This window comes from Polistes dominula, unplaced genomic scaffold (assembly GCF_049000335.1).
Source record: "Polistes dominula isolate Pdom_NZ unplaced genomic scaffold, Pdom_raw_medaka contig_79, whole genome shotgun sequence".
NCBI classification, from domain to species: Eukaryota; Metazoa; Arthropoda; class Insecta; order Hymenoptera; family Vespidae; genus Polistes; species Polistes dominula.
Window position 1 is genome coordinate 507,254 of NW_028300916.1, and position 23,938 is coordinate 531,191.

The following is a 23,938-nucleotide window of genomic DNA, read 5'->3' on the forward strand; positions in this document are numbered from 1 at the left end:
TTATTTCCAAAGTATTTGTGACGCAAATATCGTATACTTTTACACATGCGCAGACAGACCAATTGAATTTGGAATGATTATTCTTATTCTTCTTATTATTATTATTATCGGTTTTTACTGTTCGTCTTTTCTGATTTATAAATAAATGTATATATTTGTATAATAAAAAGATAAGAGATAAAGAGATGAAAGTTGATTTTACAAAATTAATCAATCGGTGACACGAAACCCTAAAGGTCTTCATTTGATTAAATTACATAATGAATATCAAAATTATTCGATCAAGATTCAGCTAAAGTATTTTATTATTTACCTTGAAAAAAAAAAAAAAGAATTTTGTGTATATTTCAAAAATTAACTTGTTATTAAATATTTATGTGAATGGCGCATTGAGAATTACAATAAATTGCTATGATGCACTTATCAAAATGAGATGAAATAAGAAATCTTTATTAATTTAAATGATCTTAAATTGATTAATATACTATTATGAAGATATTATCTTAATTTATGAGTATGTAATGTCTTCATCTTATCAGAAGCAATAGATAACAATCAAATAACGCTCTATTAAATGTAAGAACGTTGATCAAATGTATTCATACACCATTTCAATAGCTCTCAACAGGCAATATGTGCATTTTATTTATTTATCGAAATCCTAATGCCGATGCTGAATCTTATCGGCTAATCGTTGCTACTAATCGTGATGAATATTTTAAGCGTCCAGCTTTACCTGCACATTATTGGGAAAAATATCCTATGTGTTTAGGAGGTATACTTCAATTACATACTTTTTTCTTTTATATATATATATATATATATTTATAATGTCTCTAATAATTTTTATCTCATTTTATTCTTGTTTTTTACTGCTATTAGGTATCGACATGGAACCCGGTAAAGAAGGTGGTACTTGGTTCGCATTATCAAAAAAAGGAAAAGCTGGTATTATTTTAAATCTAAGTAACGAACTAGATAAAACTCATACTCCAAAAAAGGGTCGTGGAACTTTAGTTAATGACTATATTACTTCTAATGATACTGCAGAATGTTATCTAGAAAAATTGCATCGAGAAAATCAAAATACTCAAAGCTACAATCCTTTTAATTTAATTCTAATTAATATGTAGTATGTATCCATTATTTATCTATTAAGATTGTGAACTGATTTATTAAGATATGATGGATGATAAGACTGATTATTTGTTACCATAACTTTGTTTTCTCGTTTTCATTTAGTACTGCTGATGTGTATTACTTGAATAGTTCCTTAAGTTCTTTGGGACCAAAAATGTGTCAAGATGATGTAATAGGTATTGGGAATAGTTTCATGGAATGTCCTTATAAAAAAGTTCAAGTAGGAAAAGAAAAATTTGCGAAAATTGTCAGTAATGTTAAAATTTCACAGCAAGATGATATTATAGAAAATCTTGTAGAACTTTTGAAATTACAAGAAAGGTATGTAATATAATATACTTACTTAATATGTATATTAATATTAAAACTATTATATTATTATTTATCATTTATAGACATTTACCAGATCTCGAATTACAAAAAAGATCACCAACTAATTGTGTTGAGCTAAGTTCTATTTTTGTTTCTCTTGATAACTATGGTACAAGAACGCATACTATATTAATGATTAATGGTTTAAATCAATTAACTTTTGTGGAAGAAACTCTTATGCCAGATTTATCGTGGAAGCGACAATTATTTAGCGATACTTTAACTGGTAATTAGAAAAACTGATTTTGATAATTGGTTGCATGTTTATATAGTATATAACACTTATATTTGTTCATCTGGAAAATAAATATGTAGATTAATAAATGAGATGATTAATAAGTTTTTAGCACATTTAGACAGATACACACATTTACATCAATTTATTTGTAATAGTGAAGAAATACTCACCATCATCATCGTCATTATCATCATTATCATCATCATCACCATCACCATCATCATCACAATCTTCCATATTTTCTATAGACTTCTCCTCATTACTTGAATCACTTTCTAGTACCTCTGACGATATATTTGACGTTTCATTCGTAATCGAATCAACGCTTGGTAACGTTGTTTCTTCGGACGATGTTGCCTACAAATAAAATATATTAATTTCTTTTTGATATGTTTGCATTTTGAAGATATTAAGTTGCAATAATTTTTATTTACAATTATTTGTATTTAATTACAACACACAATTGTTAAAATACCTGAGAAAGTATTTCTTGACCTTCTAAATTTTTATTTAAAAGATTTCCCATCCAAAATGCTGTAGAACTATTGTTGAGTACAAACATCCCTTTCACACTGTAGACTAATCTTTCAAGCACAGATTTTGCTGCGGGTATATGTTTGGATAATATCGTGTCTTTTTTTTCCATCCCATCGCAACATACTGCATGCAAATATTTTGTACCAACTATAATGCAGTAGAGAATATAATTAATTAAATATTGAAATGTTTACATTTTTCTCCTAATGTATTATAATATACTTTAACTTTTAGTATACACTACAGTTAACAAAGATTATGCATCATATGTATATACCTTGCATCAATTTTACTGATTTAGTTATATCATCTGATTGGTATTTTAAATTATGTTCCAAAATTGGTATGCCAAAATTTAAGAACAATCGTAAAAGGAGAGGCATGCATCGTAAGAAGATAAGTATATTAGTTTTTGTCTTCAATGTTTTACATATTTGTACCATTTTTTGAACATTCGTTCCAACATCTAGCCATATTTGTATCCTTTCAGGATCTCTAAAGGAAAAAACTGAATCTTTAATAAGCTATCAAAAATTATTGAATCAATATGTGTGTATAGATTTTTTCATTTTACCTAGTAGCTTTCGATAAAGATATTTTCACACCTTTAATCATACCATCGAATATCTTTTTATACAGTAAGTGAAAATTATTTCTACTTATTGATGGCAATCTATTCAAGTAATCGTTTGATTTTTCCAATTTTGTAACTTCATTTGGTAACCATTCCAATAACATAGTTATCGTATTGAGCGGTGATAATTCATAATCAATCCAACTTTTTATTAATGTAGTAACAGCAGCTTTATACGAAGGACCAGCATGTTTATCTTTAGGCCAGTCCAAAGATAAAAATCCAAATGCCATTTTTGCTAACATGTAAAATTATAAATTATATAAATAGGGTTTTACTAATTTCATGATTAGAAATATATCTATTTTATTATTCATTATTATATATGTTTTACCATTTCTATCTTTATGTTCCAGCATATAACTTTCTGAATGTTTCATTACTGATTGATTAGTTGTAATAAGAGCAACACTGATTGATATTCTTGTGGCTATATCAGATAAAGATTCAATATATTTGCATGATTCAGTAACAAGTTCTTTGCAAGATTTAAGCGATAAATTCGTATCATTTTGTTGACACGCTAATATTTTTAATCCCTCTGAAATACATGAAAACGATTAACTATTGTCACAAATAAAATGTATTCTTATACGAGGAATATAAAAACAATATGTACTGTACCACGAAGTAATGGATTATAAATAGCACTATGAAATTCTTTCCAATTGAAAACTTTTGCTAGAAGACATAATATCAATCTTGCTGCTTCTCTTTTATCATCAACGTCTTCTTCTCTGAGTTCTTCTACAATCTCATGTAACTTTTCGCATATTTTTGGCAATAAATTTATAATATCCTTCACAAATGCTTCATTAAGATCATTTTCAAACATTCCCAGAACTTCTTTAACAATAAAACATATTTGAGATATTGAAATGCTTTCTATTGTTGGCGATGCATGTAAATTTAATTTAAAATCTAGTAAATGTATTATCTAAAAAGAAAAAGAGATACAAGGCATTAGAAAAATAATAACTTCCTTTGTAACAACATAATAAAGAAAGATAAACATATGAGAAAATACTTTGGCATCGAGTTTTCTAAAATATGCTGGATTTTTAAAGCACAATGTAGAACCCATTTCCCAACTTCCTTGTTCACCACATGTATTTAGAGTTTTCTCTAATGATTTTTTTTTCCTTTCTTTTTTATAGTTTTTTCAACTTTTACAAAGGGTGGTGGTGGAAAATAATGAAAATAACATGGCGGTGGTTGATATTTTGGATCACATAGGGATAACATTGGACTTAATTCTCCTTGCAAAGACATTAAATCGTTTAACCGCGTTAATACTTGTTTTTTTAATAAAGGTTGCGATTGCGTTACAAAGCCACTTATAATTTCTCGAAACCTGTAAACAACATATCAAAATGTTAATTAATCATTAAATAATATTTATTATTGATTTGTAATATCTACTCACCAATTAATACAAGATATTACAAGATCTATTGTTAAAGGCTCTGGCATATCAAAACTATCTGGCATTAGAATGGAACATCCTAATAAAGAATCTATTGCTTCCAAGTCCCCATTTTCACTGAGCTTCATGTAACAGGTTTTTAATAATCTAAACGTAATAGCGACAATAGCTCCGCATTTTTTATTACCAAAATTTAATACTAAATTCTGTGGCTCGTCATCTAGATTATTCAAACCAAATTTAGGTATAAGCTCACCGCTAAAAATAATGTCAATACATTAAATAAAAAAGATCAGAATTAATTAACATACGTTTATTAATAAATTTAACTTACTTATAATCTGATTTATTAATCATATATGTACTGACTAATTCTTCTTGTAGATAAGCAGCCACGTTTTGAAGAAATTCTTCATTAATAGATTCGGTTTGTGAAATAACTTGTGCCAGTTGATCATAAAATAATGCTTGCAAACGTGGATATGATTTTACTGCATGTAAAACTTTTTCTATGGTAAAAAGGTATTTAAGTAAAAAATATTAAAGGAAGAGAAGAAAAACAAAATATATATAAAGTATATTAATTTCATACTGAATAAATTGCGAGCAGACGTATGACTGTCTGGTTTGCACGCCATATGTTTTATTGCCATTACAGCTGCAAGAACTCCTTTGCATTTTATTCTAACAAAAAAAAAGAAAAAGAGAAATACAATTATATTTATGCAAAGTTGTCATAATTATCAGAGTAATAATACTAACTGTGGTTTAATGGCAGAAAGTTGCTTTTGTAATACTATAAATAAATCATCACGTAAAGTATCTGCCAGCGTACTTGAACATAAACTGTGTAATAAATCATTTAACGTGCCAACTTCTTCTATACCAAAATGATCTATTTTTTCTAATAGAATTCTCAAATGATTGCAATGTTTATACAAATATTCTTTTTCTTCTTTTCCCTCTGTCATTTTACACAATACTTTAAGGGCATTCCTCACAGTTTGATCATTATTACCCATGAGCAAAATAAGTTTTTCTATTATTTTACGTTGCTTATGAATGGCATCTTTTTGACTGAGAAACTGTAATCTCAACCATTCAATAGCAAAATCAACATAAATTCTTTCCTCTGCTTTTAACAAATTGCTTGCTAATTGTAATGCGGATGATTGTAAATCTCGTACAACCTTCAAATTAAATAATTTGTACAAAAAAGACTATAGAAAATGAAATGAATTTATAATTGAATATTTTGTAGTTATTGACCATAATATCATCTACAACTGATAGTTAATTTTTATAAAAAATAAAAAGAAAATAAAGAGAAAATAAAGAAAAAATAAAGAGTCACTATTAAAATAAACGGCTCAATTAAATACAATTGCATACCTCTTTATAATTATTATATAAGAGTTGAAGTAAACTTAATCTGTAAAATCCAGACCGCACGTGTTGTTTTAAAATAGTATCAACATTTTTTTCTTCTGGATGATCCAGTAGACGATATAAGAAGTAGTAATATTATATCCATTGGTTTTGGATCTTTAGTAACTTTTTTGATAATTGTCAACGCCGCAGATACCATGTCCTTTGATAGTAGAATATTCATTTTAATATTTTGGAACAATATCGTTTGACTTTTATAACAATCTTCCAATTGTTCACCGTGAAGAGGCTGCATATCGAGATTGCGTAATACGCATAATACTTTCTTATATGCCTCCACCGTTGTACAATCGCTGAGAATAAATCTGTGCAATAAACATTAATACATTCATCGATATATTCATGTTTTTACAAATTTATGTTGATTTACAAATTGTATAGCTTAAAAATATTGTATACTTGGCGATGGAAGGTATTAAATTCGTTTTTAAATGTTTATTCAACATTTCTAGTACTTTATCCTTATAATCATTCAAATATTCTGTTCCAAGTGTTAAATTATTAATACAGTCTAATACTGTATCTATCAGTTCAGTATTATCATCCATTAATTTATTAAGAATGTCAGCAATAGTTTGATGTTGTACTTCTATTATTATATCAGGTATATATGGAATCAATTCTCGTTGAAACCAAAATGGACAAGTCTCTAGAAGCTGTTCGAAGCATTTAGTTAATTCATTCGGGTCGACAATAGTTTCTAAAAAACGAAATTTTTGCAATAATTGTCGAGCCCAAGGTATTTTTTCTATAGATTCGCTGTAAAATAATAATAATAATAATAATAATAATAATAATATAATTTATTTTATTTTATTATATTCTTTTCTAAAATATTTGAAACTCTTTTCATAAAATAATATTACTTACGCTAATAAAACAGATTCGTTCAGTTTATTTAGAAAGAATACATGTATATCAGGTTGTAATTCTTGTACTTGTAATAAAATTCTTATAATACATGTATTACTTATATGATCGAAGCTTCGATAATCAGAAGATACTTCATAATCGGATAAAATACTTTGTAAATTTTGTTGTTTTTCGATAAATTCTTCTAATGAATTTATAATTTCTTGCTTTTGATATTCTTTACTTTTTAATTTTTCTTTCATATTTTGTTTTATTATTGTAACTTCTTGATCTAAGAAAATATAAGATTTATATATATTTTAATATAATATTTATTATATATCATGTGATAAAAAAGAAAAAATAGAAGAAAAAAACTTACCGAATTTATGCCTGCCATCGGAAAGTAATTTAATACCACATTTTTTAAGAAAATCAATGAATAGTTTTGCTTTTTTGGTAATTTCTATTTTATTAATATCTTCTTCTATATTTCTTTGTTCTGGTATGACAATATTGTTGTTACTTTGTTCTAAAATATTAGACGTTTGATTTGCTTTCAGAGGAGTTTTCCTAACGCTTGATTTTGATCTTGTTTCATTTTTATTAGAATGTTCATTGTATTGAGAAAGAAATTTCTTTGATGTCGTATCAGTTATATCTGAATGTTTTTCATGTTGAGTAAGCTTTCTTTTCTTTGATCTTGTATCAGTTACATTTGAACATTTTTCATGTTGAGTAAGCATACTTTTCTGTGATATTGTATCAGCTATATTTAAATGTTTATCATATTTAGGAGGCTTACTTATTTCTTGTTCCAGATTTACATCACTTTTTCTTTTTTTTGCTATTGTTTCATTTTGAGATAAAGAAGAAACATTTGAATCACTCTTGGTTCTGCTTTTTGATATATCTAAAACAGGTAGCTTACGTTTTCGTGATGCTAATTCATTACTCGTTTGATCATCCTCAATAGTATAATTACTTGTTGATGCTTGACTTAATATTGCACTTACATTTTTATGTAAAATTCCTTTCGATCGAATCTTTCTTTTATCCATTACGATTAGGTTATTATTTGTTTCTATTTATTATATTTTTTTTCTCAATATTATTAACACCTCATTGTAGATTATAAATGCTTAATTAAAGAAAAAATCTTTATAGAAACAAAAAACTAAAAAATCTGTTTAATTTAATACTTTTTTTATTGTTAATGTCACATTAATTGACGTGTTTATTTTGAATAAATTTTGGCGGCAACATTTAAGGTACGATTTTATGCATAAGTAAATAATAACTTTTATAGTTATGATAAAATTGATTAGATGGCGCGTTGTCGCGACAGTGCTGCCATGAAATAGTAATTTACGTATACGCAATTATATCAAAAATAAGAATCTACAACAATAATGTTAATTGTATAATGAAAAAAAAACTTATGTTATAAATTCATTCCTGTAGATGTATAATTGTGAGGTTATTTATTTTTGACCGTCTGTTTCTTTTTATTTTAAATATTATATAGAAGATTATAAATTATAAAAACAAATAGAAAGTATAACTACATATAAATAATAATTTAAAAATTGTTCAAGTTTCATTTAATTAGTGATAACAACACACAACGGCAGCATGCATTGTTCACATGTGGGTAACCACATATATAAATATCGGTTGTGCCATTTGCATACATATTGTTTATATTTGCAGTGTTATCTCGAATACATTATATCAGTTTGACGTAAGATTCATACATAATATCAGTTTCACATAAAATTTACTTGGCCTATTTTGTGTTCTCAGGCATCTTCAATAATAATTCATTTGTATTAAAAAAAAATTATTTAAATAAATAAATCAAGTGCATACAACGACAAAATGAGTGAAATTGGAGAAATAGTTGATTTTAAATCGCTTGGTAATTAAGTGACACTGATATTTTTTTAATAATATTGTTCTTACCACAGTAGTTCATTAAGAAATAATTGTACATGTTAAAACCCATTGATTTTGATTATCCTTATATTATTTGTCTCTTTTGATGTTTATACACATGCATGCAATAAAAATCTATTATTTTTTACGTATTATCAATGTCAGTAAATTTACATTTATTTAATACTTTGTATGGTAATTTATCTAATATTTAAATGTTACCATTAACATATGTTCAAATCTATTTGTTTAAATATAATTACAAACGAACTTAAATCATATCGTAAGATCAAAAAAAGAAAAAAGAGATTTATGGCGTTTTGTAAGATAGTCGAAAGAATAATAAATTATAAATTATTTTCTATTACAAATGTTAGAACAGTTTCATTTTTCCAAGAGCCTTTTTTTAAATGTCATATTTTGTTGATTAGATAACGATTTTGTCTGTGTTGATTAATTTAAAAAAAAAAAAACAAATCTCTATTCAATAATAATGTTTTTTCATTATATGTAATTTTTTAATTGTTTTATCAACGAATGACCTTGCACAATTAATCTAAAATAAACATGTACAATATTTAATTTATTATTCTTACGTAGATTTTATATCGCAATTTAATACAATCGTTAACTATATGTATATTAACATTTTCTGGTAAAATACATTTAAATCTTTTTATTATATAAATAATTATATAAATAAAATCTATAATATTATTTAATTTATTGCAAGAAATTTTGTGAAATCTTATCGAAAAAAAAAAACAAAAAAAAAGAGAGAAGAAGATTAAGGGCAAATGTGATTACATAACTGTTACAATTATTAAATCAATTAGTCAAATTTTTCTATATAAAATAAATCTCTATGATACAAGTGCATAATAATATAATATGCATTATCATCGTAATAAAAATATTAACAATTTTTTAAATAATTTATTTACACTGAAGATATTAAATGTACATTTTTATTCTTATTTTTTTTTATAAACTTTTATATGCATGTATATATTATTGACAATTAATTTCAATAAAAAACAGGAATTCTTTTTACGATCTTCGTCAGCTAAGAAATCTTATTTTGTTCTTTATATATATTTATATAAGATATCTCTTTCTCGCAAACGCAAATACATTTATTTTAGCAGTATTGGATGTTTTCTCCTTCTCTTCTTATTATGTATGTACAAATTTATTTCAGTGTTACATATACAATGGTGTCTTATTTCCAATCGTTTGATTATAAATCTTTAATAAAGTATAACTTAAATATATATAATATTATATTCAAAAAATAAATTAAAATTCTACTAGATAAAAAAGTTAAAACTTTAAAAACTGAAAAATTGTCTTTTTATTATTATTATTATTATTATTATTATTGTTATTGTTATTATTATTATTATTATCATTATTCTGTTTTATTTTTATAGATTCAGACATTCAAGAGTTAATAAAAGAATGTGCATTAGTAAGGGAACATGCGTATGCACCCTACAGCAAATTTAAAGTGGGTTCTGCAATACTTTGTACCGATGGAACAATCTTTAAAGGTTGTAACGTAGAAAATATATCATATCCTGTTGGAATATGTGCTGAAAGAGCAGCTATTGCAAAAGCAGTATCAGAAGGGAATAAAAAGTTTAAAGTATTAGCAGTAATGGCGGATAAATTAGAAGATAAATTAACCACACCTTGTGGTATGTGTCGACAAGCTATCATTGAGTTTGGAAATATACCTATTTATTGTGCAGGATCGGATATGAAAGATGTATTACGGACTACAATAAATGAATTACTTCCTTTTGCATTCAGTCAAATAGATATGAAAAATTAAATATTTTATATTATCTTATAACATAGTTCAGCGATATATAATTAAGATTGAAATACAAACATAAAAATGAGGTCCTATAATAACTAATGAAATTATATACAAATATTATTTGCAATACGTCGTGAATAGCCTGAATATATATTTTTACATACAAAATGAATGCAATGTAAATTGTTTTTGTAAAACAGTGAAGCCAATGCTTCATTTGTTTATTACACAAACAGTCTATACTGCATTTGCTTTAATATTAATCTTTTTTAAATAGTTTTGTTTTATGCTTATTGAAACAAAATATTAATGGTATATCATCCATTTTCCAAGAAATATTTATCATTTTTCCTTTTTTTCGATTATATATTAAATTAAAGCAATTATTACATCTACTTTGTTATCACTCACATTGCACGTGCAGAAAAAGCACTAAGGGCTACAATAGTCACTTCGTATTTTGTTATTGTAATATATAATTTACCAAAATGGACACCTGAAAGAAAAAGAGAAAACAACAAATAATATACATATTTTTCAATTTTATAATGTTTGTATGAAATAATATTATTATATGAAATATTGTTAATATCATTTAATACTAATTATGGGTGATGTAACTATTATATAAATATATCATCAATTATCAAATAATTTATACTATATATATATATATATAATAATATATATATATATATATATATATATATATATATATATATATATATATATATATATATACATGTAGATAAAAATATATATGTTTTATATATTAAATCATTTTTTATATTAATAATTTTATTTTATTTTCATATAATATTATTTTATTTTATAACATAATTTTATTTTCAGTTTGAAATCGGACGTTTTATATTTAATGATCTAACATATATTACTTGTAAATAAAATATTTTTCTTTTCATATTTAAGTGATATTTAATACTCACCATCCAATGTAACACTGGCAAAGATTTTCATTATTTGTTGCCTGCTGAATTAGTAAATCCACTTGTCGTTGAACGCTCAGTGATTCTTCGTGTGAAAAATCACGTCCAGTTAATTTATCTCTCACTCTTGTTATAATAGCTAAAGCCTTTTTGTTCAATGCTTCTGGTTGATTATTATCACCTGTAAAAAATACATTTACACAAAAATGAAAAAGCTTAATTCAATTAATTTAGTAACTAAACTATAAATTACAGTTACCTCCGTTTTCAACACTACATGGCACACCCTTCTTTGGTAAAGTAGCTGTAAGAGAGTCTAAGACATCTCCGTGTTCCTGGCTACTGCTAGAACTCATTCCTTGTGCATCTGATCTTTTGCCCTTTAGTGTCGTATTATCCATTAATCTCCAATTTAAAAGGGGATCATAAACAAAAGCTTCTAACACAGCCATTAAACTATCTTTGTTACGATGTAGGACAGACATTACTGATTCACAAGTTCTTCTGTATGTGCCTTCAATTCCTGTTACCTCCATAGCATTTATTAACATTCGCGTCAAGCGAAATGGTATCTTTTCAGGGAATTTTTCACGTGTCATTGCTACTTCAAAACAATCTCCAAAATCAATATGAAGAATTTTGCCGCTTAAGCGATCCAACATTAAATTAGATGGATGACGATCTCCAAGACCAAGTATGTAACCAACCATAGACATAACAGCGAGAGAACGTGTATAGTTTGTTCTACGATCAAACCACACTTCGCTCGATGGTGACTTCAACCATAAAAGCCGTGATAAATCATCGCCATGAGTATGTTCTAAGGCATGCTCAAAAACTTCAACCTTCTGCATAAGCATAAGATGTTCATAGTCTGGTGCCATCTATAACAAGTGTATATTTTATTAAATACAAATAATGTCAAAACAACAAATATAAATACGAGTATACATAAATTATCTTAAATTGATATTATAATTGAACTCACTCTTAGCATTATCCTATGCTCTATATTAAGTAGTATTTTCTTTTTTTCTCTATAATCTCTGATTAAAGTATGTAACGTATCACAGTGTGGAACCCAACCAATAAGACCGCTATTTGTTGATAATGGAATTACTGCATATCTCTACAAAAATATACAGATAAATAGTATAGATAGATTGATAATATAATTAGTATGCATATTTTATTTAATAGCATACCTGAATAGTAAGATTTCTTCTAAAAGTATCTGGATCATGTAATAGAAGTGTATTTACTAAACCAAATAGCTGCATTACCCGTTCATCTTGTCTGAGATCTTCGTGTCCTTTTAGTAAAAACATATAATCTTTACCATTACTACCTAAAAGAGTTTTAAACAGACAGATAACGCATTAGTATAATTATTTTTGTAGAATATCTTAACTGATATATCTGTGTAATAACAGTATAGATAAAAAATATTTCACCTTTAATACATAACTTTCTTGGTCGTTGTTTGCTTGTTATCACTTGCATCGAGCTATGAATACTTGCTATCCTGACTATAGGTTGACCTGGACTGTAACTCCCAGGTACAGCTAATTCTAAATCTCTACAAAGAAGGAGTTTTGGGCTTACATATTGAAGTTCTAAACTAGTCAACTGTGGCAATTGTCTTGATATTCTTCTAAATACATGATAATACACATCCCATGCTTGGTTTAAATCTTTAACATTTCTTGAAGCTTTATATCTATGGCACCACTCTTGTGCTTCCATTAAATCTTTTCCATAAGCTTGATTAAAAGATGTTTCTTTTAAAGTTTGTGGACCTCTTTCTAACATCGCATGTAATGGTTCCAATGTATCAAACATCCCCTTGACATTCTTTTCTCCAAAATATAATCTGCTAGCTTCTTCTAATCCTTCGTGCCATAATTCATGCCATAAGATTGCAACTCTAATTAATTCATCGCTCGCCATTATAGCTTGTTGAACCAAAGTAGGACTGTGTTCACACATACTTTTTAGTATTTTATTTGCTGCTGTTTTTCTAGCATGACTCGCACTTTTCGAAGCTACTGTTAATGGATATACCAATGCTTGTGGATGCGTTTTTCCAATATCAATAAGAAGATGATGAATGCATCGTCCAACTAAAGTTCTAGGCGTATCTATTCTTGCTATTAGTTGTGGTATTACTTGTAGCCACGTATTAATTTCGATTAATCTGATACCTACCACAATAGCTTCGTACACTTCAGGCCATTGACCATAATCAAACCATAGTGTAAGTAACCGAAGTGTATCTTGTAAAGAGTTGCCATGTGAAAGATTAATTGATCTGAAAAATCCTTCCACAGCTGGAACAGTAAATTGTGATACATATTGAGGGCTAGAAAGATTATTACGTGTTCCATTGTTGGAAGCATTCTCGATATTAGAATCACCCTGTTGGTGTTTATAAAACAATACAGTTTCAAAATTAGTATAAGCAAAAGCATGCCATGCTTTATACCATGTTGGATCATGTTTTGTTGCAGCAGCATAATAAGATAATACTGCGGGTATAGAATGTTCATTAATACCTTGTAAAGCTTCTAACCATTCTCCTAATTTTAGATAACACCTTGCAAGCAATCTTTTTCTTGCGTCCTGTATTTTTTCATTTTCTTGATTTATTACCGATACTATTGTTGGTTGCAGAGAATTTTGCACGAATCTTTGCAGTTGATTATATGCTTCCTCTCGTTTGTTTGCTACCCACATGTGTTTACAGTAAGCAAATGTTACTTGCGGATGAGTCGTTGGTAAAGGTTGATCTGGTGTTAATGAGGGATCTACACCCAATAACATAACTAATGTTTTATGACACAACATTAAGCTACCACTTTTTCTACAAAGGCTAGCATATTTAAGCCACGTATACATATCTTCTTGCGGAGAAACAACTAAAGTATGAACTTGTATTATTTTTTGCCAATCCTCGACAATCTTCTGTCCTCCTTGAAGTCTTTCCCACCACATAGATTTAATAGTAGATCTTCTTTCTGGAACAAGCTTATATTGTATTACTTCTTCTAGTTCTGCTAATTTTTGAACTTCCACCATAGCATTATAAGCTCTTTGATAACTCTCACCAGCCATAGCAGTTAATTCTGTATCTAATAAATCTCTAGCACTATCAATAAGCTGATGAGCAACATCATATTGTTCATCGTGTATAGCTAATACTGCTCTGTAAAAAGCCCCATCTTGAGAATCCTTTGGTATCAGTGAGATATATTTTTCCATACTTTCCCATTGACCCAAACCCCATGCAGCCGCTGCTGCCATTCTAGCCATTCTTTGTTTTATTTCATCATTCTGATTTAACCATTGTTTCGTAGCCTCGTCGTGCAATTGTCCCCATTCTCCAAGTGCTTCCAAACAACGCATTTCACCCAAAGTAGATTCCACATCTGTAGGATCACTTTCTAAACGTTCCTTATATAAATGAAGCGCCTTATCCCAATTGTGAAGTTTTTCATACCAACGTACTTGAACTTTAAGATCTTGCTGACTGTATTGATTCATAACATATTCAAGTAAACCTTCTGCAGCTTCCTTTTGTTGGAGTTTATTATTAATTGAAATTAACGATTCAAATACATTACTATTTCGACTTTTATGAAATTCATCTTCTTTGTAATGCAATGCTTTAGCATAAGCTCGACAATGCATTGCTCTTTCTCCTAAAATTTTATTATCTAATGGTAATGGTCCTTTGTCGCAATGTTCCATAAATTCGGCCAAATTTAATATCGTCTGAGTTATTTCAGGAAGATCTGGTACCATTAATGCTTGCTGAAGTGTTTGAATTAATTCTGTTCTATATGTGTCATTGAGTTCGGTCCAACAGGAAACAAATGCTGCGTTAAATAAATCACGTGGTAACTGTGAATAAGTTTGTGCAAGAGCCCAACATGATCTTAATGCTGGAGATGGAGATTCTTTAAGTAAACCAATAGAAAGACTTCTTAACCATTCAAGCCAGTCATCTTTAGATACTCTACGGGTTGCTGTCCAAGCTTTTTGTAAATTTGAAGCTGATACATGTAATCGTTTAATGGTTGCTGTATCTGATGGTGCTAAAGGTAAATCACGATTCTTATTTCTTGAATGTCGATGTCTCATTAACAAGAAATCTTCGCTGTCCGCAACAGTCGATTCTGTGAGAATTTTATCAACTAAAACATCGTAGTGAGGATTACTAATTTTATGTTTTGTCATGACCTTTTGTACCAATGTAATAAAAATTTGATATTTTTTTCCCAATTGTATCAATAAAGCACAAAGCGTATCCATCGCTATACTTCTCAATTCTGGACATTGATCCAATGTTCTTACCAACGGATGAACGATTCTTGATGCAAAATCGGTAAAATCCAATGTATCTGCTAAATGATCTACTGTTTCTAGTGCTATTCTATTCACTGCTATAGGACAATCAGTTGCATGAAATAACTTCACGATTGGTGGAAGAACTAAGTGAAGATAATTGTCAAGATTATTTCCAAATTTTTGTAGTGCAATTAACAACTTTACTGTTACCACACGGTCTTTACTAGTATCATGTGTCAATACCCTTAATATGTGTGGCATTAACTGTGGTAAATAAATTTTGAACTCTGCTCCTAAAGCTATTGCAATGTGTTCAACTAAAAGAATAAGTGTACTTTGTAGAGGACTATTGACGATCCAAAATTCCTTAATTAAATTAAATATATCATCGAGATAATTACGAATATGTTGTTTCACAATAGCAATAAGAATAGCCAGTTGTTGGAATAAATATTCTCGAAAATTGGCATCTGTCGAACGTACAACATTCAAGAAACTTGGCATTACTTGAGAGATGTATGGAACGCATTTAATACCAAGACTTTTAAATATAAAAGTCACTGCTTGTACTACCATCGTATGATGTTGAGCTAATGTGGGATCACGAATGATACGCATAAGAGTAGCGATGGCTATTGCAGGATAATATTCTTCTAAGGTGGGTGATGACATATTTACCAACATTTCACTAGTTGTCAAATCTTGTGTACTTTCTACTTCACTTTTAGTATCAGCCATTGATGTAAGTATATCCAATTGCGAATCTATTTGTCCAAGATTCATTTTGTGTTTATATGGATCTAAGGCTCCTAATAATCCTAGAACTCTTATTGTTTCTCTTCTGATAGCTGGCTGTTGTTCTGTTTTCAAAAAATTAATAAGTACATCTAATAGAGATGGATATTGCATGTATGGTTTTACTGCATGTCCTGTACTTCCAACTAATTGTCCAAGAACCCATAAAGCAACGCCTCTTTTTTCTGGTGAACTAGCATCTACTAACATTTCAAGTAATATTGATAATAATTCAGGCATCCACTGTTGCATTTCAGCACCATTTACTTCCGCTAAATCTCCTATAGCACGAAGGATTGCTAATATTACTCCTGGATTTGACTCCGCTTCCTTTAATTTTGGAACAAGAACTTTTAAAATTGGTTCCATATATGGTCGAATAAGTTGTGGTGCACTGACTACTAATTCATCCAACATACGAGCAGCTTGTTCTTTATTACGACCCATTCCAGAATGCTCTAGTTCGGTGAGGAATTGTATAAGCGTTTTACGAAGGGATGGCATCACGTAAGCAGGATTCATATTACTTAGTCTTCCTATAGTTCTGATTGCTTGCTCTCTTATATCAAACATTTCGTCATTCATAGCAATAAATAATGCAGATAAATTTTCTGCCTGTGCTAAATGAATATCAAATGAATCATTTAGTGAAATTAAAACTGATTTTCTTACGTCGGAATCTGTATCTATAATTCCCACAACTAACAATTGTCCAAGAACTGTAGATACGGTACTAGTTACTGTAGGTCCTGGTTGATTTAGTGCCAACCTTAATAATCGAGAACACGTTTTTACAGCTTCTAATCGAACTTCTGGTTGTTCTGACGTTAAAAAGTGATCAGCACATCTTCTTACAAATTGTAATAAAGGATTACCATCAAAATTGAATGTGCCAAGTGTTTTCAATGCAAGAACTGTTGAAGGAACATCTACTTCTGTTGATGGCATAGATACAGGACTAGCTACAGTCCAGGGTGCTCCAGGATGTCTTAATGGTTTCTGCATTAGAACTTGTGACAACATCCTTAAGAGACCTTGTGATATGTCCAGTTTTAAAGATGGTACACAATGTGCCAATTCTCTAAGAGAGGTTGTCAGAATAGGACTTAATCCAGTTGCTAACATTGGTTCTAAAAGATCCTTTACATCAGATGCAATAGTTAGTTTTACAGCATGTCCTAAAAGTGTTATACATATAAATACTGCAGGTTCCAAGGATATTCCACGTTTTTTGTTAGGTGTCTCTTTTGATGGTAGTAAACTTTTAATAACCTCCATAATTTTCGGAAGATATGGATTTATTGCATCTTCAACTGCAACAGCTATGAAACCAATAGTCATAAATGCAGCATATCTATCCTTTTCGCGAGCTCTTAAGGTCATTAAAAGATAGTTCATAGATTCTTTTAAATGGTCCTGTGTAAATTTTTGCTTATTAAATGCAGCCAATCTTGGTAACAACATCATTAGTGCATGTTGAATATGTGGATTTCTCGAAATTCTTTGATTCATCACATCAGTATAAATATCATCTAATCTTTCTTGCATTAAACATCGACAAACAGCTGATTCATGTATCGAATATAATGAATGTTGAGGTCCAGAAGAATTTTGAGATGTTCCTGCCCATTTAGATACTATTGTTGTTTTTAATCTAGGCATTAATGATTGTATATCATTTTCATTTTGTTGTGCAGAACAATTTAATCTTTCCATCAAAGCTTCATAATTTATTTCCCATCGTACATTACTACATCTTAGTAATTCATTTAATACTAATAATGAACCATGCACTCTGTCATCTCTATTGACTCCTCTTTCTTTTAAATATGACTCTTCAAATCCTGCCATAACTTCATCATAACATTGTTTATACCATTGTGATTTATGCATTTGTTTTGCCGTTTCCCTTTGAGCAGTAACAACTAATGCTGCTCTTAAAGCTTCAACAGCACCTTCTCTTATCACAGGTTTTGGATCACGCGTTGCATTGAATATAAGATCAAAAAAAGGAGTAACTTGTTGAAAAAAATATGTTGGCATTGATACAGCAAGTTCTCTGAGTACAAGTACAGCTGCATGACGCTTTCCTTCATTCCTGTCACCTCCAAGCCATTCGAAGGCACGTCTAACTTCAAATTCAACATACTCCGCTGTATATGTTCCAGAAACTAATGCTAATTTACCAACAGTTTTCGCAGCCAATTCCATAACACCAACATCATTAGACGGTAAGAGATTTCTCAAATAATTTGCAAATCTTATTATGCGTGTATTTATATTACCAACGTCAGCTCCAATAAGACAAATAATAGCTAATATCCCACCTTTCTTTTCGTTCATATCAGAACTAGATACCATTTCAAATATATGGTGATTGAATTCATCCATAAATGCGGTAATCTCTTCTTGAGATACCTCACGTAATTCTGTCTTAACATAAAAACATAGCTCCTTAGCTGCTTTAGTACGTGATTCTTCATGTCTTGACTTAAGTCGTTGGACATATTGTTGTACAAGTGTATTTGTCATCTTTGTAATTATTAATACATTATCGCGTTTTTATTTTCTCAAATATATACGTGCGAGTCAACTTTCTAACATACTAAGTTCTGCATAGAAAAGAATCATCCTTTGAGGTTATGTTCAAACATTGTGTTTCCATGCGAGCGCTTGCGGAGGCGCTTCAAATCAATAAATCATGGTGCCTGAGTTTAAGTTACGGCTACTTGAAAACGTAACCTTGACTTTACTATAATAATGTTATTTAAGAAAAATTAGAATAATTTATTTAATTTGTATGTATATATTTGTATATAATGTCTATAATTTTCCAAAGATAATATTAAAGTAAAGAAATTTTGAAAGTTACTTTTGAAATTAATTCAAAAAATCTAATTTTACTTTTTAAATTATTTGTACTTGTTTTAAGAGATGTAAAACTTGTTCAATGATGTAAAATATCAATTAAATATCAATAAAATGTTAATTAATTGATTTGTTTGGATGTGGTTTATATACATTTACATATTTACGAAATAGAAACAGAAAAATAAAACAAATATTACTGACTAATTAAATGAGAAATTTTTATTTTTATAATTATGTATATTACCATATTAATTGATTTTTAAAATATATTTAAATATAATCATAGTTTTTTTTTTACTTAAATATGTACAATGTGCATATATATTATGCAAACAAATTTCTTATTATTTTGTATTTCCATATAATGTATTATCCAGTTATTTTATATAGGGATCTTTAAGTCTTTTGCAACTATTATTAAAATTTGATCTACACTCAAACACCAATTTGCAATATTTTTGGATACTCTACACCAATTCTCACCATGGTGTGGTTCTGCAGCAATACATCTTTTTTTAACTTCTTCTTGTTGTTCCTCGGTACCATTTAAAAGCTCAAATTTATAAAAATAAGCCCACGCATCTCCTAAATCTGGATCTATTTTAACAGTTCTGTTAAACCAGTCTCTACATTTGGAAATTTTGTGTTCACACCAAAATAATCTGCAATAAATAATACATGGTTAAAATAATTAGAAGTATTAATTATAAGAATTCACAAATTACACATTTACGAGATAAAATCTTACTTTGATACCGCAAGAAGAACGTGCGGATCATGTTCACATTTTTTAAGAGCATCAACGCTTTTTGTTTTTCGTTGTGGTCGTGGTTCCATAAAGATGGCTTCTGCCCAAAGTAGTCCTGATGTAGGACATTCTTGTAACGCTTTTGCCATTAAAGTATGTGCCATATCACGTACACCACCAGGTTTTAATTCATTTCTGATAGCTTCAAGCCATAATTCTGCATTTTTAGGATTACGTAGTCGTGCCTTTTCTAAGACTGATCTAGCTTTCGTTACTTGATTTTTTCTGTGTTCTAAATGTGCCAATAAACGCCACAAAGGAATTGAATTCGGACATTTTTTAATCTGAAAATATTGAAAAATAAATATTAATTTCTGATAGAAGATAAAAATTCAATTTAATAGAATATAAACATATAATTACTTACAGCTTGATTATAAGTTTCTAATGCTTTGTCTAAATTTCCTTGTTGTTCTTCAATTTGTCCTTTCATTAACCATAACTTAGGAAAATCTTCAAACGCTTCAAGGGCTTCTTTCAAAAGATGTAAAGCCGCATCAAGATTGTTGAGAGCCCATTCTAACTTTGCACTTTTCATCATTACTCTTGGTGTGGGAGCAGATGCTCTAGCTTTTGCAAGTAAACGCCTAGCTCTTTCATATTCAGCATTTTCTGACTCCAATTTTACTGCTGCCAACCAAATTTCTTCTGAATTTGGATTAGCTTGAAAAGCGAGGGATAAGATACCTCTTGCAGCAGGTACATCACCCTATAATACGCAAAAAAAAATCAAAAGAAAGATTAAATTAGAAATATTTGTGATTAGATTACATTAAGTATATATAATAAATAAATACTTACAGCCAACCATTTAGATTTAGCTCCCATAAGCCAAAGTACTTCACTTTTAGGGCAATGTGCAACTGCTCTTTGTAGTAAAGATTCTAAGGATTCACGAGTACCATATGTTTTCTCGAAATAAGCTGCTCGTAACCAAATAGATTTTTTACTGGGGAATGTCGTTAATGCATATGCATACACTGCTCTTGCACATTCTAATGCTGCTTGTTGAGCACACTAGAACATTAATACAAAGATTTGTTTATTTTATGTATATACAAAATTAATGGATATAATATAACCAAAAAGATATATATATATAACTTACAGTTTCTGCATCTTCCATCCAAGTGTGTTTTCTGTCTTCTTCCTCAACACCAAAACCAATAATAGCTTTAACAATGACTTGACAACAGTGTACTGCTCCAGCTTTTTCTGCTTCCATAGCTTCTTTAAACCAATGCTCTCTATTAATTTCCACTCCATTTGCACTTAAGGAAGATATTGCTCGATCAATAATTTTTTCCACCATATGTTTATTTCCATTGGCTTCTTCTAATTTAGCAGCTGTTGTCCATATTTGTCTATCAGTAGGGATATTTTCTCTAGCCTTGTTAAGAACTTTTCTTGCATTGTCATAGGTTTCTAATCTGGCTAAAGCAAGCCATAAATCAACACTAGTTGGACAACACTCTACAGCTCGACTAAGAAGAATACGAGCATCTTCTGGCTCCTCCAATTCAACTGCTGCTTTCCACAATCTTACAGAGTTTGGAATATGTTCGAGAGCTTTTCGATAAACTCTTCTTTTTGCCTTAGCTTCGGTTTCCAAGTCAGCGGCTTTTATCCATATTCTGACTGATGTTGGAATATGTCGTACCGATTGAGCGATCACTGCTTTTGCAGTATCAGGTGGCTGTAACCTTGCAGCTTCTAGCCATAAATCTTCAGATGTTGGGTTCACTTCACAACCTTTCATTATTAAATTTCGCGCAGCTTGAACCTTTCCTGTTACTTCTTCTAACCGAGCAGATGCAATCCAAGCAGAAGGATGATTAGGATTTGTCTCTCGCAATGATTTTAATAATAATCTCGCTTTTTTGATGTCACTAAGAAATGAATAAAAGTATAAATTAATCGATGCAGCTTTTGATTATCTAAATAAATAAATATAATTTACTTACTTGATATCTCCACCATATGTTGGGATCATACTTTGCAAATCTGTAAGATATCCTTTTGGATCAACAACAGTTTGTCCTTCTACAGAGTCAGATACTTGATTTAATTTAACATTCATAAGAGTATTCCTTGCTTGTCCAATTTTCCTTAAATCTAAATCTCCAGTTGGTGTTAACATTCCAGGTGTAGCTACACCAGGCATCATAGATGCTAAACCACTAGATGGATCAATACTAGTAGAAGTTTCTCCACCTAAATTTCTTGCTAATACAGAATCTGGTAATGGTGTGAATTTTTCTGCTCTAGGATTCCTTTGTTTTCTATTTCTAGCATCTCCAACTTCGGGAACATTTTTCCATTCGTCGTCAGTAACATTAACTAATTCTCTTTTTAAGTCTGAAAACTGTTGTTGTATCTTAGGACGTTCTTGACGATATCGTTCCAATTCTTCTCTCAAACGTTTTTCTCTATATTCTTTACGTTTCTCATCCATTCGTTTATCAATTGCTTCATAAATTGCATCGGCTTCTTCATCATCTTTATCATAAGGATCCTAAAAGTATTTTTAAATATTAATAACAATAGTGCGTATAAAGTTTTTAATATTTCTAGTATTGTTAATAAATATATATCCACTAACTTTACTAAAAAGGGAAACTCCATAACCAGAAAATTCATCATAATTACAATCATTTAAATCTTCTTCATCTTCTTCTTCCTCTTCTTTTTCTTTGTACGTTTTGTAGGTGGAGCATGTCTATCATCTCTGTATACATTAAAGATAATAATTAATTATATTAAAGGTACATTATTAATGATTTAGTCAATGGTTTTGGTTTTGTTGAAAAAATTAGTTCCCATTCAATCAGTAAAGTTAAGCAACGATGAATACAGTTAATGCATGGATAGGTGGTGATAACAATATTTGTTACAATAGAGTTACATTAATATGACACAATGACAATACAATCTTTACTTTAACATTGTTTACCACTTGTTTATACTATTTCTCTATTTACAACAATACTTACGACACATCATTGGCATCTCTTGCTGGACCGATATCAGACCGTGTTGTAAATCCAGTAGCTCTGAAATAGGTTAGATTTTATATGAATCTTTAATCAAATTTGTTTTAAAGTTAATTTTACAATATATATATATATATAATTAAAAATTGCAGTGAATTATATGATTTAATTACCCTCTTCCAACACCAGCTACATAACCAAGTGGAGCTGGTACACCAAGAAAATGTTTCTTATTTCTTGTAGACAAAGATACAGAAGGAACCGCCATTTCAATAATTCGATTCAATAATGCACTGTTAACAATAGTAATTCAATTACTAAAAGATCTCAACAACATTATTTAAAAAAAACTTTATATGAGGTTTATTATTAAATTTCTTCCATATAAACAGAAATGCTGAAACTTACGAATATAAAGAATGGATACACAATCTTAGATTATGAACATGGGATGATTTGTTAGTTATCCACACTAGGGACATACATATCCCTAATCCACACTTCACATGTGAAACATACAAAACTAAATACAAATCAAATTTTAAACAATAAATAACATATATACATATATATATATATATTTTTTGTTATTGCAAACAATTTCCATAATTAGTTAGATAAATAAATATATATAAAAATGTAAAATAAGCATATATGGCGGGGAAGGGATGGCATATCATTTATTGGTGATAGAAACGCCATATTTGTCGGCCATACTTTTTTTTAATGATCATTTTGAATTGGAATTGATAACGAAATAAAT

The 23,938-nt window shown here is 29.1% G+C and overlaps 5 protein-coding genes across 11 annotated transcripts; 2 read left to right on the top strand and 3 right to left on the bottom strand.

Moving 5' to 3' along the window:
• The first annotated feature begins 124 nt into the window (after positions 1 to 124).
• On the top strand, positions 125 to 5,051 carry Tango2 (transport and golgi organization 2). Of its 7 annotated transcripts, none has more exons than XM_089170853.1 (6): positions 125 to 775; positions 883 to 1,132; positions 1,243 to 1,461; positions 1,536 to 1,738; positions 2,778 to 2,925; positions 4,732 to 5,051. In XM_089170853.1, the coding sequence occupies exons 1-5, from the start codon at positions 634 to 636 to the stop codon at positions 2,876 to 2,878; spliced, it is 915 nt and encodes a 304-aa protein (XP_089026979.1). In that variant the 5' UTR covers positions 125 to 633; the 3' UTR covers positions 2,879 to 2,925; positions 4,732 to 5,051. The 7 variants fall into 7 exon arrangements, with proteins under 7 accessions (XP_089026979.1, XP_089026978.1, XP_089026977.1 ...); XM_089170852.1 differs by lacking the exon at positions 4,732 to 5,051 and adding an exon at positions 3,278 to 3,729; XM_089170851.1 differs by lacking the exon at positions 4,732 to 5,051 and having other exon boundaries at positions 2,778 to 3,243.
• On the bottom strand, positions 1,496 to 7,900 carry Fancd2 (Fanconi anemia complementation group D2). Its single transcript, XM_015335817.2, is given in 18 exon segments — positions 1,496 to 1,808; positions 1,921 to 2,107; positions 2,226 to 2,434; positions 2,565 to 2,782; positions 2,862 to 3,159; positions 3,256 to 3,462; positions 3,546 to 3,858; positions 3,949 to 4,061; positions 4,064 to 4,275; positions 4,348 to 4,605; positions 4,682 to 4,856; positions 4,940 to 5,031; positions 5,110 to 5,537; positions 5,740 to 5,829; positions 5,831 to 6,101; positions 6,196 to 6,555; positions 6,667 to 6,940; positions 7,031 to 7,900. Coding segments are annotated over 18 exon segments (4,398 nt in total). The 5' UTR covers positions 7,710 to 7,900; the 3' UTR covers positions 1,496 to 1,794.
• Positions 7,901 to 8,020: 120 nt separating this feature from the next.
• LOC149033064 (uncharacterized) lies at positions 8,021 to 10,768 on the top strand. Its single transcript, XM_089170859.1, has 3 exons — positions 8,021 to 8,298; positions 8,455 to 8,569; positions 10,020 to 10,768. The coding sequence occupies exons 2-3, from the start codon at positions 8,530 to 8,532 to the stop codon at positions 10,421 to 10,423; spliced, it is 444 nt and encodes a 147-aa protein (XP_089026985.1). The 5' UTR covers positions 8,021 to 8,298; positions 8,455 to 8,529; the 3' UTR covers positions 10,424 to 10,768.
• On the bottom strand, positions 10,445 to 19,259 carry Tor (serine/threonine-protein kinase Tor). The gene is made up of 6 exons (XM_015335816.2): positions 12,813 to 19,259; positions 12,564 to 12,706; positions 12,347 to 12,487; positions 11,618 to 12,242; positions 11,359 to 11,539; positions 10,445 to 10,907 (listed from the first exon to the last, which is right to left on the bottom strand). The coding sequence occupies exons 1-6, from the start codon at positions 19,033 to 19,035 to the stop codon at positions 10,892 to 10,894; spliced, it is 7,329 nt and encodes a 2,442-aa protein (XP_015191302.1). The 5' UTR covers positions 19,036 to 19,259; the 3' UTR covers positions 10,445 to 10,891.
• Positions 19,260 to 19,578: 319 nt separating this feature from the next.
• Positions 19,579 to 23,583, bottom strand: Prp6 (pre-mRNA processing factor 6). Its single transcript, XM_015336028.2, is given in 10 exon segments — positions 19,579 to 20,036; positions 20,123 to 20,466; positions 20,550 to 20,891; positions 20,984 to 21,199; positions 21,291 to 22,071; positions 22,147 to 22,697; positions 22,785 to 22,873; positions 22,876 to 22,910; positions 23,176 to 23,235; positions 23,349 to 23,583. Coding segments are annotated over 10 exon segments (2,793 nt in total). The 5' UTR covers positions 23,444 to 23,583; the 3' UTR covers positions 19,579 to 19,756.
• Between the last annotated feature and the right edge of the window lie 355 nt (positions 23,584 to 23,938).